Genomic DNA, 12,729 nt, shown 5'->3' with positions numbered 1-12,729 from the left:
TAATTCACTGATAATCTCATAATTGTGACAAGTAAAGTATATTATTTTGAAATAACTCCTTCTTAACATAAAAAGTAGGCCTTTGAGTTCCTATATCCTTTGTTCTATGGAATAAATATGTTCAAGTCAATATGGCTACAAAGAAAACACAGACACTGCTCCCAGACGTACAAATGTACAATATCATATACTCTAAAGCAATGGTTTTCTTTTCTTTTTGTGAGACAGAAAGAGAGCTCAAGCAGGGTTTGGGGGGCAGAGGGAGAGGGAGAGAGAGAGAATCCCAAGCAGACTCCTTGCCCAGAGAGGAGCCCAACAAGGGGCTTGATCTCAAAACCCTGAGACCATGACCTGGGCTGAAATCAAGAGCCGAATCCTTAACTGACTGAGCCACCCAGATGCCCCTCCAGCATTGGCTTTCAATGGTAAATAATAAATTGGTGGGGAAGAGGTGGGAAGGGAGTGTTTAAAGTGCATGAACCTGAGACCCATCTGCAACTCATGACTTAGAGGGTCTCAGGTGGGGCCATTAATCTGCTATGAGAATGTCTTTGAGAAGACTGCTTTAAAGATAATTCTTGGGGCGCCTGGGTGGCTCAGCTGGTTGAATGTCTGAATTTTGATTTCAGCTTAGGTCATGATCTTGGGTCATGATACTGAGTCCCACATTGGGCTCTGAGCTCAGCGGGGAGTCTACTTGAGATTCCCCTCCTTTCCCTTGGCCCCTCCCCCCCATCTGAGCTCTCTTTCTCCCCCTAAAATACATAAATAAATCTTAAAAAAAATAAGAGTAATCCTTAAAAACACATTTTACCAGTAAAAAAACTAGGGATGCCTGGCTGGCTCAGTCAGAAGAGCATGCGACTCTTCATCTTGGGGTTCTGAGTTCGAGCCCCACATTGAGTGTAGAGATTATTTTAAAATAAAATCTTTTCTGTTTTTTAAGATTTTATTTATTTATTTGACAGAGAGACAGCCAGCAAGAGAAGGAACACAGGCAGGGGGAGTGTGAGAGGCAGAAGCAGGCTCCTAGCGGAGGAGCCTGATGTGGGGCTCGATCCCAGAACGCCGGGATCACGCCCTGAGCCGAAGGCAGATGCTTAACGACTGCGCCACCCAGGCGCCCCTTAAAAATAAAATCTTAAAAAAAAAAGAAAAAGAAAGAAACTATAAAGAGATACTTACTTACAGAATAAAATGTTTGGTACCCTATGATGGCCTTTTGTCTCTTCTCTTTCAGTTTGGATATTTGCATGCAATACAGTTAGGCTGAGCTTTACCAGGAGGTATTCCCAAATACAATGTAATGCAAGTATGCATCTCAAGCTTCCATAAATAGGACTTATTTATTGCTTTTTTAATAATCTCAGTCTCAAATTTCATATATTAAGATCATAAAAAAACAAAGCACAGTACATATATGATATTTAAAACCGAAACAAAATTTACAGGAGGAAATTTTTACCAATTCATGGGAATTCGTGATATTAAAGGGTAGTATCTGAAAGAGTTGCTAATCTATATATACAAAGATGTTCACTGCAGCATTATTTACAAAGCATAAAAAGTAGAAAAAAAAGCATAAAAAGTAGAGATAACCTGAGTTTTCATCAACAGAGGAATGGATAAGTAAGTGCCAGTATATTCTTACAATGGAATGCAATAAAATAAATGAGGCAAACCTCAGTTCTTCCAAAGTACCAAGCTCTTAGTCACCTCAGGCCAATGCATATGTTATTTCTGCCTGGCACACTCCTCCCCTGGCTAATTTCTACTCATCTTTTAGGTCTTGGACCAAACAGTTATTTCTCAAAAAAGCCCTCCTTGACTCTTTAGAGCAAGTTTTCCTGTTTTAAACTCCAATAGTACCCCATATATTTCTTTTATTGCAATTACTACAAATGTAGCTAGATCTATCTGTGTAATTATGTTTAGTATCTGTTTCTCCTATTTAACTGGAAGCTCCAGGAGGGCAGAAACTATGATTGTCTTAACTATTGTATCTGTAGCACTGAACTCCCATATCTGGCTGACAGAAAGGCTGTATTTACTATTGATATGATATGAAGAGATGTTCATTACATATCAGATATTTTTAAAAAGCAAAGTTGGGGTGCCTGGGTGCCTCAGATGGTTAAGTGTCTGCCTTTGACTCAGGTCATGATCCCGGGATCCTGGGATCGAGCCTTGCATCAGGCTCCCTACTCAGCAGGGAGTCTGCTTCTCCCTCTCCCTGTGCTGCTACCCCTGCTTGTGCTCTCTTGCTCTCTGTCAAATAAATAAAATCTTTTAAAATAAATAAATAAAATAATAAAATAAAAGCAAGCTGACGGGGCACCTGGCTGGCTCAGTCAGCAGAGCATGTGACTCTTGATCTCAGGGTTGTGAGTTCAAGCCTTTTGTTGGTCATGGAGCTTACTTAAAAAAAAAAAGGGCAAAAAAAGCAAGCCAATAAACTATAGGCAGACAGTATTAATCCTACTTTTGTGAGAAAAAAAATTCTATGGAGAATACACCTAATCATTAACACCGGTTATTTCTGGGGGTGAGAGTATGACTTTCATTTTCCATATTTCTGTATTAGTTTTTCTGTTCCTGTTCTTGTTGTTAATCTCTACACCCGACATGGGGCTAACACTCACAACCCTGAGATCAAGAGTTGCAGCTCCACTGACTGAGCCAGCAAGGCCAGGTATCCCTGTATTAGTTTTGATATCAGAAAACACAGATGATAAACCATTTTTTAAATTACTGTATAAGGGGGTGCCTGCGTGGCTCAGTCGGTTAAGTGTCCAACACTTGGTTTCATCTCAGGGTCAGGAGATGGAGCCTCATGTCGAACTCCATGCCCCCTCTCTTCCTCTGCCCTCCCCGTAACACATCCCCGCCCCCACCCCGCTCGCACATGTGCTCTTAATCTCTCTCTCTCAAAAAAAGAAAATCACTGTAAGGTCTCAGGGCATTTAGCTGGCTCAGGTGGTGGAATGTGTGACTCTTGATCCCAGGGTTGTGGGTTCAAGCCCCATGCTGGGTATAGAGATTACTCAAAAATAAAATCTTAAGAAAAAAATCATGGGGCGCCTGGGTGGCTCAGTTAACCATCTGCCTTCGGCTCAGGTCATGATCCCGGGGTCCTGGGATCGAGCCCCACAACAGGCTCCCTGCTCAACAGGGAGCTTGCTTCTCCCTCTGCCCCTCTCCCTGCTTGTGTTCTTTCACGATTTCTCTCTCGTGCTCTCTCTCAGATGAATAAATAAAATCTTTTTAAAAAAAATCATTATAAGGTCTCTGCTACCTGTAACTCAGAAGTTATATTTTCTGGATAACTATAGGTTTACTACTACTTTAAGTAAGAAAGCATATTTTAATCATTTTGGATGAGAACATTTCTAAAATATATATTTTTGTGCCTTCTTCAATGGCACTTAATGTTCAATAAATTGCTTTCTTTATTAAACACAGCCAGTTACCACCTTTACTGTTAATATACTCAGGGCCTTTCAAATGGATTAAGTAGGCCATAATCTTAGCTCCCCCTCAGCCTTCAGGGCAACAGAGCAGGGGCCAGGGAAGCCAGAACTGTGAGCAGACTCTTCCGACCATCAACAGACTCATTAGTTTATCCAGTGTTCAGTGGAACTATTACTATGTTTTCTGTGTGTCGTGTCGAGAAAAAGTTGAAAGCAGTACCATATGGAACAGCTGTGCTATGTATGAGTCCTTTTATCATTTTTTGGATTCCTCTCTTGCAATCAAAATATTACCTGACGATATTATGTGTTGACCTACATGTTGTCACAGTTTGCTACTTCTATTTTGTTTGACCTCAGACACCAGATGGCCAGATTTTTAAAAAATTATGTAAAAAGTAAGTATAATGGCTTTGAATAAACCTAAGGAGCTTTTCTTTAAGAAAAATAATGAGCCGGGGTGCCTGGGAGGCTCAGTGGGTTAAGCATCTGACTCCTGCTCTCAGCTTAGGTCTTGGTCTCAGGGTTGTAAGTTCAAGCCCATGCAGAACTTAAAATAAAAAGAAGATGGGGCGCCTGGGTGGCTCAGTCGCTAAGCGTCAGCCTTCGGCTCAGGGCGTGATCCTGGCATTCTGGGATCGAGCCCCGCATCAGGCTACTCCGCTGGGAGCCTGCCTCTTCCTCTCCCACTCCCCCTGCTTGTGTTCCCTCTCTCACTGGCTATCTCTCTGTCAAATAAATAAATAAAATTAAATTAAAAAGAAGAAAGAAAAAGAATGAGCTTTAATGCATGGAGTGACAGCTCTCCTGGGTGTCTACCCATCTCCTTAATTATTCCTAATTCTCTGATTTCTGAGAGTTGCCACTGCTAGACAGCCAAGCTCCAGATATCTGAGGTTTCATCATACACCTGCAGTGTGGGTAAATCTTTTCCAAGAATTCTCAATGCTTTCTTTGATATATTACCCATACTAGGAAAAGATCAAATTATAGTGGGGAATTTGTTTTGGGGAATTACTGTCAAATAAGTGACCAGTGTATAATCAAGCAAAATCTATATGCCCACCATTTGTGCTAGATGTTTGTAAGGGAAACAGAGGGATGTCATGATTACAATACTTTTGCAACATATGATTTCATTATTTTGCACCTATTTATCTTGTTTTTAAAAGTCAGAAAACAGGGGCGCCTGGGTGGCTCAGTCGTTAAGTGTCTGCCTTCGGCTCAGGGTGTGATCCCGGCGTTCTGGGATCGAGCCCCACATCAGGCTCCTCCGCTGGGAAGCCTGCTTCTTCCTCTCCCACTCCCCCTGCTTGTGTTCCCTCTCTCGTTGGCTGTCTCTATCTCTGTCAAATAAATAAAATCGTAAAAAAAAAAGTCAGAAAACAGAGACGCCTGGGTGGCTCAGTTGGTTAAGCATCTGCCTTTGGCTCAGGTCATGATCTCACGGCTCTGGGACTGAGTCCCACGCTGGGCTCCTTACTTATCAGAGAGCCTGCTTCTCCCCCTGCCTGCTGCTCCCCCTGCTTTACTCTCTCTCTCTGACCAATAAATAAATAAAATCTTAAAAAAAAATTAAAAATGAAAGTCAGAAAACAGGGTGCCTGGTGGCTCAGGTCATGATCCCAAGGTCCTGGGACTGAGCCCTGCGTGGGACACTCTGCTCATGTGGGAAGTCTGTTACTCCCTCTCCCTCTACCCCTCCCCCTGCTCGTGCTCTCTCTGTTTGTCTCTCTTAAATAAATAAATAAAATCTTAAACGAACTCAGAATACACTTTAAGATAACATAATATAAAGGTAAAATGTTAAGTGTAAGTTATGTAGACTGTAGGTGTCACTGAAATTGAGAAAAGGAAATTTACTAGGAAGCGGAGTAGTTGGGAAAAATTGTATAGCCGAATTGAGAAAAACAAATAGGATTTGAAAGCAACTTTAATACCAACCATGTTCTACTAACACTTCTGCTACCTACTATCAGAAAAATAATACAGGCATGATGCAGAATTTATTGATCACTTACTATTTGTCAGATACTATAGAAATGACCACCAACACAGCCTCAAGCAACTCATAACCCATTAGCTGGGGACAGAAAATGGTGGTGGGAGATGGACATATAAACTAGATAGAGCATAGATTTAAAATAGTAAGGCAATTCTCGTATTTTTTAAATAAAAGCTTGAAATAAAAGAGATGTACTGTAACTCACGTTTGAAATAAAGAAAAGGAATGTACTGTAACTCACGTTTTCTGTTTTAACCTTCCACCATCAGTATCTGTTGTCTGAGACTGTAACTTCTCTTCATCATCTGACTGTGCCGCATCATTACTATAAGAAGGGGAAGAAGTCATTTTAAAAGAAGCCATTTTCCCTATACCTCTCAACAACCTATGTATACTATATACTCAGGTACTCAGATTAAAACTACGTTAACATACTTTATATAAGTTTAATTTTAATGATGACCCTGAGAATGTAAGACTTGACAGATCAAAAAATAGAATCTTTAAGCATGGTGTAATGTACAAAATGCAAGTGAAAGCAATTTAGGGACTCAGGGAAAACCTACTGCCGACAAGGCTTTTTGTTGGACAAAACGTGCTGCACAGAAATGACAAATTAACTTCCTCTTCGCTCTTCAGGTACATCACGTATTACACTTTATTAAGATTTGGTTTCACAATAAGTCAAGTAGAGAAAGACAATTATCATATGGTTTCACTCATCTATGGAACATAAGAACTAGGAAGATCGATAGGAGAAGAAAGGGATAAAGAAAGGGGGGTAATCAGAAGGCGGAATGAAGCATGAGAGACTATGGACTCTGAGAAACAAACTGAGGGCTTCAGAGGGGAGGGGGTGGAGGAATGGGATAGGCTGGTGATGGGTAGTAAGGAGGGCACGTACTGCATGGTGTACTGGGTGTTATACACAACTAATGAATCATCAAACTTTATATCAAAAACCGGGGATGTACTGTATGGTGACTAACATAATATAATAAAAAAATGTTATTATAAAAATAATCATACAGGAAGATCGGTAGGAGAAGGAAGGGAAGAATGAAGGGGGGGGTAAACAGAAGGGGGAATGAACCATGAGAGACTGTGGACTCTGGGAAACAAACTGAGGGCTTCAGAGGGGAGGGGGGTGGGGGATTGGGATAGGCTGGTGATGGGTAGTAAGGACGGCACATATTGCATGGTGCACTGGGTCTTATACGCAAATAATGAATTATGGAACACCGCATCAAAAACTGGGGATGTACTGTATGGTGACAAATATAACAAAATAAAAATTACTAAAAAAAAAAAAAAAAGATTTGGTTTCACAATTACCATTTCTTCGATCTACATACATCTCCCAGTAAAGTTAATCACCTCACTCTAAAGCCATTTTCTGACCTACAAAGATAATACAATTACTTATAAAATTTGTGGTCCTTAAAGCAAGGTTTCAGAAACCAGGTATTCATTCCACATGGCTTTTTACCCTCAATATGTTTCAATAATGTCACTAGTATTATATAAATCATTTTAAAAGAAAAATGAAATACTATGAGATTTCAGATATATACTATTTTTCCCAAGTAACTGTATGATCTTAAGAGAACACTGTTGAAGAATACATACATTAACTAACTCTATTTTAATTCCAAATTTAAAAAAAGAAGACTGAATGAAACCAAATTAAGGACTGTTACAGATCATAAACACAGAAATCTTCACCACCACTCTGAAATACTACAAATGATAAATAGTAACAACAGGCCATACCTTACATATTCCTTAGTCCTTCTCATGATGTGTAGAGTGAGAGGATTAATACCTGTTGGCAGTTTCTCTTCCGCAAGACTCAAAGGTATTTCTTCTCCAGTATCCAGGTTCTTAATCATGACACTGGCTAAAATTTCCTGAGGTAAAAAATAACACCAAGAGGACGTATAATTTAATTATCTTTTTTAGTCTGCAAAATCCTCAAATATTTAAGCTAAGGACTTTCTAGATACATTCAGTACGGTGTACAATAATTTTTAACTTCTTTTGTGAGATACAATTCATACACTGCAAAATGCACTCATTTAAAGTGTATAATTCAATGATTTTGAGTAAATTCAGAGTTGTGCAACAATCACCTTAAGTTTAGAATATTTCCACTACCTCAAAAAGAAACCTCATACCCATTAAATGTCATACCTCATTCCCCTCTCCTCCCAGCCCCTGGCAACGACTATTTACTTTTTGTCCCTGTAGTTTGCCTATTCCAGACATTTCATATAAATCAAATCATCCCATACGTGGTCTTTTGTGACTGGCTTCTTTCACTTAGCACCATGTTTTCAAGGTTCATCCATACTGCAGCATGTGTCAGAACTCCATTCTTAATTGCCGAAAAACAGTCCATGTGGATTGGATATACCACATTTTATTTATCCATTCATGGGCAATGGACGTTTGTGTTGTTTCCATACTGACTATTATGAATACTTGTATACACTTTTTTAAAAGATTGTATTTATTTGAGAGAGAGAGAGAGAGAGAGAGAGAGAGAGAGAGAGAGAGAGCCCCATGCACAGGGCTCAATACCAGGACCCTGAGATCATGACCTGAGCCAAAGGCAGACGCTTCACCAACTGAGCCACCCAGGTGCCCCACTTGTGTACATTTTTTTGTGTGGACATATATTTTCATTCCTATTTGGTGTATACATAGGAGAAGAATTGCTGGTCATGGTAACTCAATGCCTAATGCTTTGAGGAACTGCCATACTGTTTTCCAAAGTAAAATAATTTTTTCAAACGTATCATTTAAAATAAACGAAAACTGGGGCGCCTGGCTGGCTCAGTCGCTGGAGCATGTGGCTCTTAATATTGGGGTTGAGTTTGAGCAACACGTTGGGTGTAGCGTTTACTTAAAAATTAAAAAAAAATTCTTTAAATAAAGGAAAAAGACATGAAAACTAAGATTTTGCTTCAAAACTTTATTCAGAATAAATTGGCCAACTGATGTATACTAAATTTTAATGGTAAGCACTGAGTCTGTCTACACTGTACATCACCTAACAAGTATAAAAACATATAACATCAAGTTCTTTTTAAGCCTACCTTCTATTAAATTTGGGCTTTGTTTTCAATACATTTATTCTACCACATAATGGTATAAAAAGGTAATTTTAAGTTAGAGCTGCAAACTCCAGCATATTAAAAAAAACAAAAACTGGGGCGCCTGAGTGGCTCAGTCAGTTAAGCGTCTGCCTTAGACTCAGGTCATGATCCCAGAGTCCTGGGATCAAGCCCCGAGTCAGGCTCCCTGATCAGTGGGGAGCCTACTTCTCTCTCTCTTCCCTACTTGTGCTCTCTGTTGCTATCTATGTCTCTCTCTCTCTCAAATAAATAAAATCTTTAAAAACAAACAAAAAAAACAGAAAACAAAAAAAACAAACCCAAAACTGGGATGCCTTATTGGCTCAGTGAGTAAAGCATGTAACTCTTGATCTCAGGGTTATGAGTTTGAGCCCCACGTTGGGTGTAGCGTTTACTTAAAAATAAATAAAAATAAATAAATAAATAAAATAATATAAAAAATATAAAATCAATTTTCATTTTTTTCTTCTACATTAATTTTTTAATAGCAATAAACTTAAAAAATTTTTTTAATCATGGTAAAATATTTTTAGCTGTATAGTTCAGTGGTATTAAACAAATTCACAATGCTGTGCAACCATCACCACCATTTATCTTGAGAACTTCTTCATCTTTTCACTCTGACTTTTATATTTTATGTTTTAAAGAACAAAAAAAAATCGAATTATACCTCATCAGTAAGCTCTCTCCCAGAGCTGGATCTAGGTCTCTGAGGGCCCATCACTTCACCTGCTATGGTCTGCCCATCAGGTGCTTTTCCATTTTCCTAAAATTACAATTTTATAAACAGAAAGTAGATGGAGTCAATTTCTATAAACACTCAATTATTCATTACCACACACAGTTCTAAAGAATTCCATAATTCACATAATGGAGCCTACTGAAAATTAAAATGAAACACTCCATTTTCAGTCCTTTATTATTCCCAGCATGCTGAAAAACATTAGGTATCAAAACCACTGCTGCCCATGAAATAATGTCTTAGTCTTGAAAGCAAATAAATGTTCTATTTGAACCTGACCCAAAAGCAGTTCTCTACTAGCAGAATGCCAGCACTAAGGGTGCCATTAATCAGAGCTATACTTGTGCTTATCTTGAAGGCAGAGGTTGGCAAACTTTTGTATAAAGAGCCAGACAGTAAATGTTTTAGGCTTTCTGCTTCACATATAGTGTCTATCACATATTCCTTTTTTTTTTTCTTACAATCCTTTAAAAATGTAAAGACCATTCTTAGCTTAGGGACTCTATGAAAACAGGCTACTGTGTCTCTCCTCTAAGGCTATGACAAGACTGAAGTGCCATATCTCTCAGTCTGCTAACCTGTCCCTACCATAGATACCACATAAGCCTTGAGTCCCAGAAATTGGGCTAAGGTAAAAATTCATGCTCTCACGTGCTTTCTATAGCCTCATATAGGGATATATAGCCTAGTATATGAAGGTTTTTTTCATGATTAGGTAAAGGAAATTGTAAATAGAAGTCCTCAATTTTGACCACCATAAGGTAAGGTAAATAAAGACTGTAGTTGATGTTTATTAACATTAGAATAATGTTACAAATGGCAGTATCTTTCATTTTTTTGATTGCCTACTGCATGCCAGGTACTTGGCATATTTTATTTCATTTCATCCTTGCACAACACCTTCAAGGAAGGTTTTCCCCTCATTTTATCAATGGGACATCTGAAACTCAGATATTAGTTTGTTAGAATCACCTAGGTATGTAGTAGCAGAGCTAAAAAAGGGATATAAGACGGCCAGGTTTTAAGGACAAGGAAATATTCTGCCTAGAGGAGAAAGAAGGTTCAACAAGCAACAAACCAGACAGCTACAGAAAGTTGTTAAAGCCTCTTATCAAAAATAACATGAATTCACCAACCTGGGCAGTAACTACTTTATCTCCACTGGTAGCACTTGCCAAGTCAAGAGAAGGCTGAGAATCCTTGACTGTATTCTCTGAAGCCATGTTCGTACTTAGGAGAGTATCAGATGTAATATTCTCTTTGGGAACTGCAATGACGATAATGATAGTGATGATGATGATAATGGCAATAACTAGTATTTATGTAGGACCTTATATAGAGCTTGAAAAGTGCTTTAACCTTTGTCTGATTCTTACAACAATCCCATAAGGAAAGTGGTTTTATTACTCTCATTTTATATATGGAGAAACCAGGGTTCGAAAAAGTTATTTCAATTCCTCAAAGTTATACAACTTATACACGAAGAGATCTACATCTTGAATTCAGATCTTAAGTCTCCAAAGATAACAGATTTGAAAGTCTGAAGTCTACTAAAATGTTCGAACACAGTAACTTACTACCAATGTAAACACTTTCACTTTTTATTACTAAAATAACTTTTATGACTTGGTCATGGTCATTGACGTGGTTGTATATAGCATAAACTGAAACAAAACCAGAAAGTAAAATTCCAAAATCTCTCCACAAAAAGTTCTTTCTCAATTAAATACTTGCCATCTAGATCAGGCGTTTTAAGGGCCTCAAACTCCAATTCGCTTTTCTTTTTTCTTGGTGGTGGAGCAGGTCGAGATGGAGGTGGGGGTCTGGGAGGTGGGAAATTAGTTGGAGGGGGAGGGCGTGCTGGAACAGGCTTCTTAGTACTAGCCACAATGTCAGGTTCTGGAGTAAGCTGTCTTGGGGGTTTGGCGGGAGCCACTTCTTCCATGGCAGCAAAATCTTTAGTAGATAAAGAGTCTGAGGACACAGGTTCTAGAACATCACTTCCTTTGACTTCCATGGCTTCCTTGTTCAATACTTCTGTTTCAGTTTCAGGCACATTATGCTGCTCAGCTGAACTTATTTCAGTTAACTTAGTGATTTCATCTACTGACTTCTCATAAGTGTCATCAGAAGGAAAACATCTTCTTGATTCTAATTCAGTTTCTTCAATTGCATTCTGACTCTCTGCCTTTTTGGAATCTTCCTGTAGTACTTCATCTATGGCTAACAGTCCAGGTATATTGCTAAGATCTGTTCCAGCTACAATAGAACTGGCAGTAGCCTGGTCAGAGTGTCCTTTTCCTTTGGAATCCGAAGAGTCGTCTTCCAGCTGTAGTACTTTCTGACTCTCTTCAATAATACTTTCAATAATCTGATGAAAGGTTAAAAAGCAGTTTTTACAAAATGAGGCTATTTACAAGAACATAACAGCTAATCATTTACATAGTACTTACTATGTGCCAGGGAATGTTATTAACACTTTACCTTTTTAATCTTTACAATAACTCTATGAGATCGCACTCTTAATATCATCATTACACAAATGAAGGAACAAAAGCATAGAGGGATCAAGTGATTTGTCCAAGGACACAGAGCTAGTAAGTGACGAAGCTGGCAAAAATCCCGGGAGTTTGGTTCCAGAATCTGAACTCTTAACCATTATAATAGGGAATCTGCTAGTATGTATAATCACAAAAGTTCAAACAACCCTGTAAAATAAAGTTCAGACCTAAATTTACATTCAGATTCTTCATGTTACTGTTCATTTACATATTTATGCCAAGTCAGTTACAGTAACAACCTACTACCTTTAGCCTAGTTAACAAAACCATGAGAATCAAAACCACCTAGCACAAGAATTTGAATTGTTTAGTTCTGAACTCAAGCCTAAGACAGAAAAGGCCAGCAGATGCAGCGAGATTAATAGTCTTAAACAAACTACACCTAATACTCCACTATTCAGAGAAATGTCAGGACCACGAAAAGAGTTCACTCAGCTCACCTTGCCTTTTCCCCATTCTGTTTCTTTTCTGTAGCTGAAAAATACAGATGGGGTTTCTATATCTTATACCAACATTTAGAAGAAAAGATATTTTCTACCCAGTACTGTCATTATTACTACATACAATCTCCCAGTCCACTTATCTTTCCACCATGCCCAACCATGGATGACTTCTGCTTTCTCAATTCCTTGGCTCCAGAAAGTTAACAGAATGTGTCACAGACCCATCCTGATCTGGCTTACCACAAATTCATGCTGACTTCAACTGGATATGACTGCCACTCAGTAATATTCTTCCCTGATTTCCCAGCACAGTCCACATAATGATTTTTCTTAAACTTCAAATTGTTATCCTAGTTTTTTTTTTTTTT

General features: G+C 38.7%; 1 protein-coding gene across 1 annotated transcript in view; it reads right to left on the bottom strand.

Moving 5' to 3' along the window:
* Positions 1-12,729, bottom strand: part of WDR44 (WD repeat domain 44) — an 82,771-nt gene that overhangs the window by 32,336 nt on the left and 37,706 nt on the right. The window contains exons 4-8 of the mRNA XM_002916079.4: positions 11,092-11,728; positions 10,494-10,624; positions 9,286-9,381; positions 7,249-7,385; positions 5,717-5,800 (exon numbers count right to left, since the gene is read on the bottom strand). Of these exons, the coding sequence (XP_002916125.1) occupies positions 5,717-5,800; positions 7,249-7,385; positions 9,286-9,381; positions 10,494-10,624; positions 11,092-11,728 (1,085 nt within the window). The remainder of the gene's footprint in view (positions 1-5,716; positions 5,801-7,248; positions 7,386-9,285; positions 9,382-10,493; positions 10,625-11,091; positions 11,729-12,729) is intronic.

The sequence above is a fragment of the Ailuropoda melanoleuca genome, chromosome X (genome assembly GCF_002007445.2).
Source record: "Ailuropoda melanoleuca isolate Jingjing chromosome X, ASM200744v2, whole genome shotgun sequence".
Taxonomy (NCBI): Eukaryota; Metazoa; Chordata; class Mammalia; order Carnivora; family Ursidae; genus Ailuropoda; species Ailuropoda melanoleuca.
This window is presented reverse-complemented; position numbering and strand designations above follow the sequence as displayed.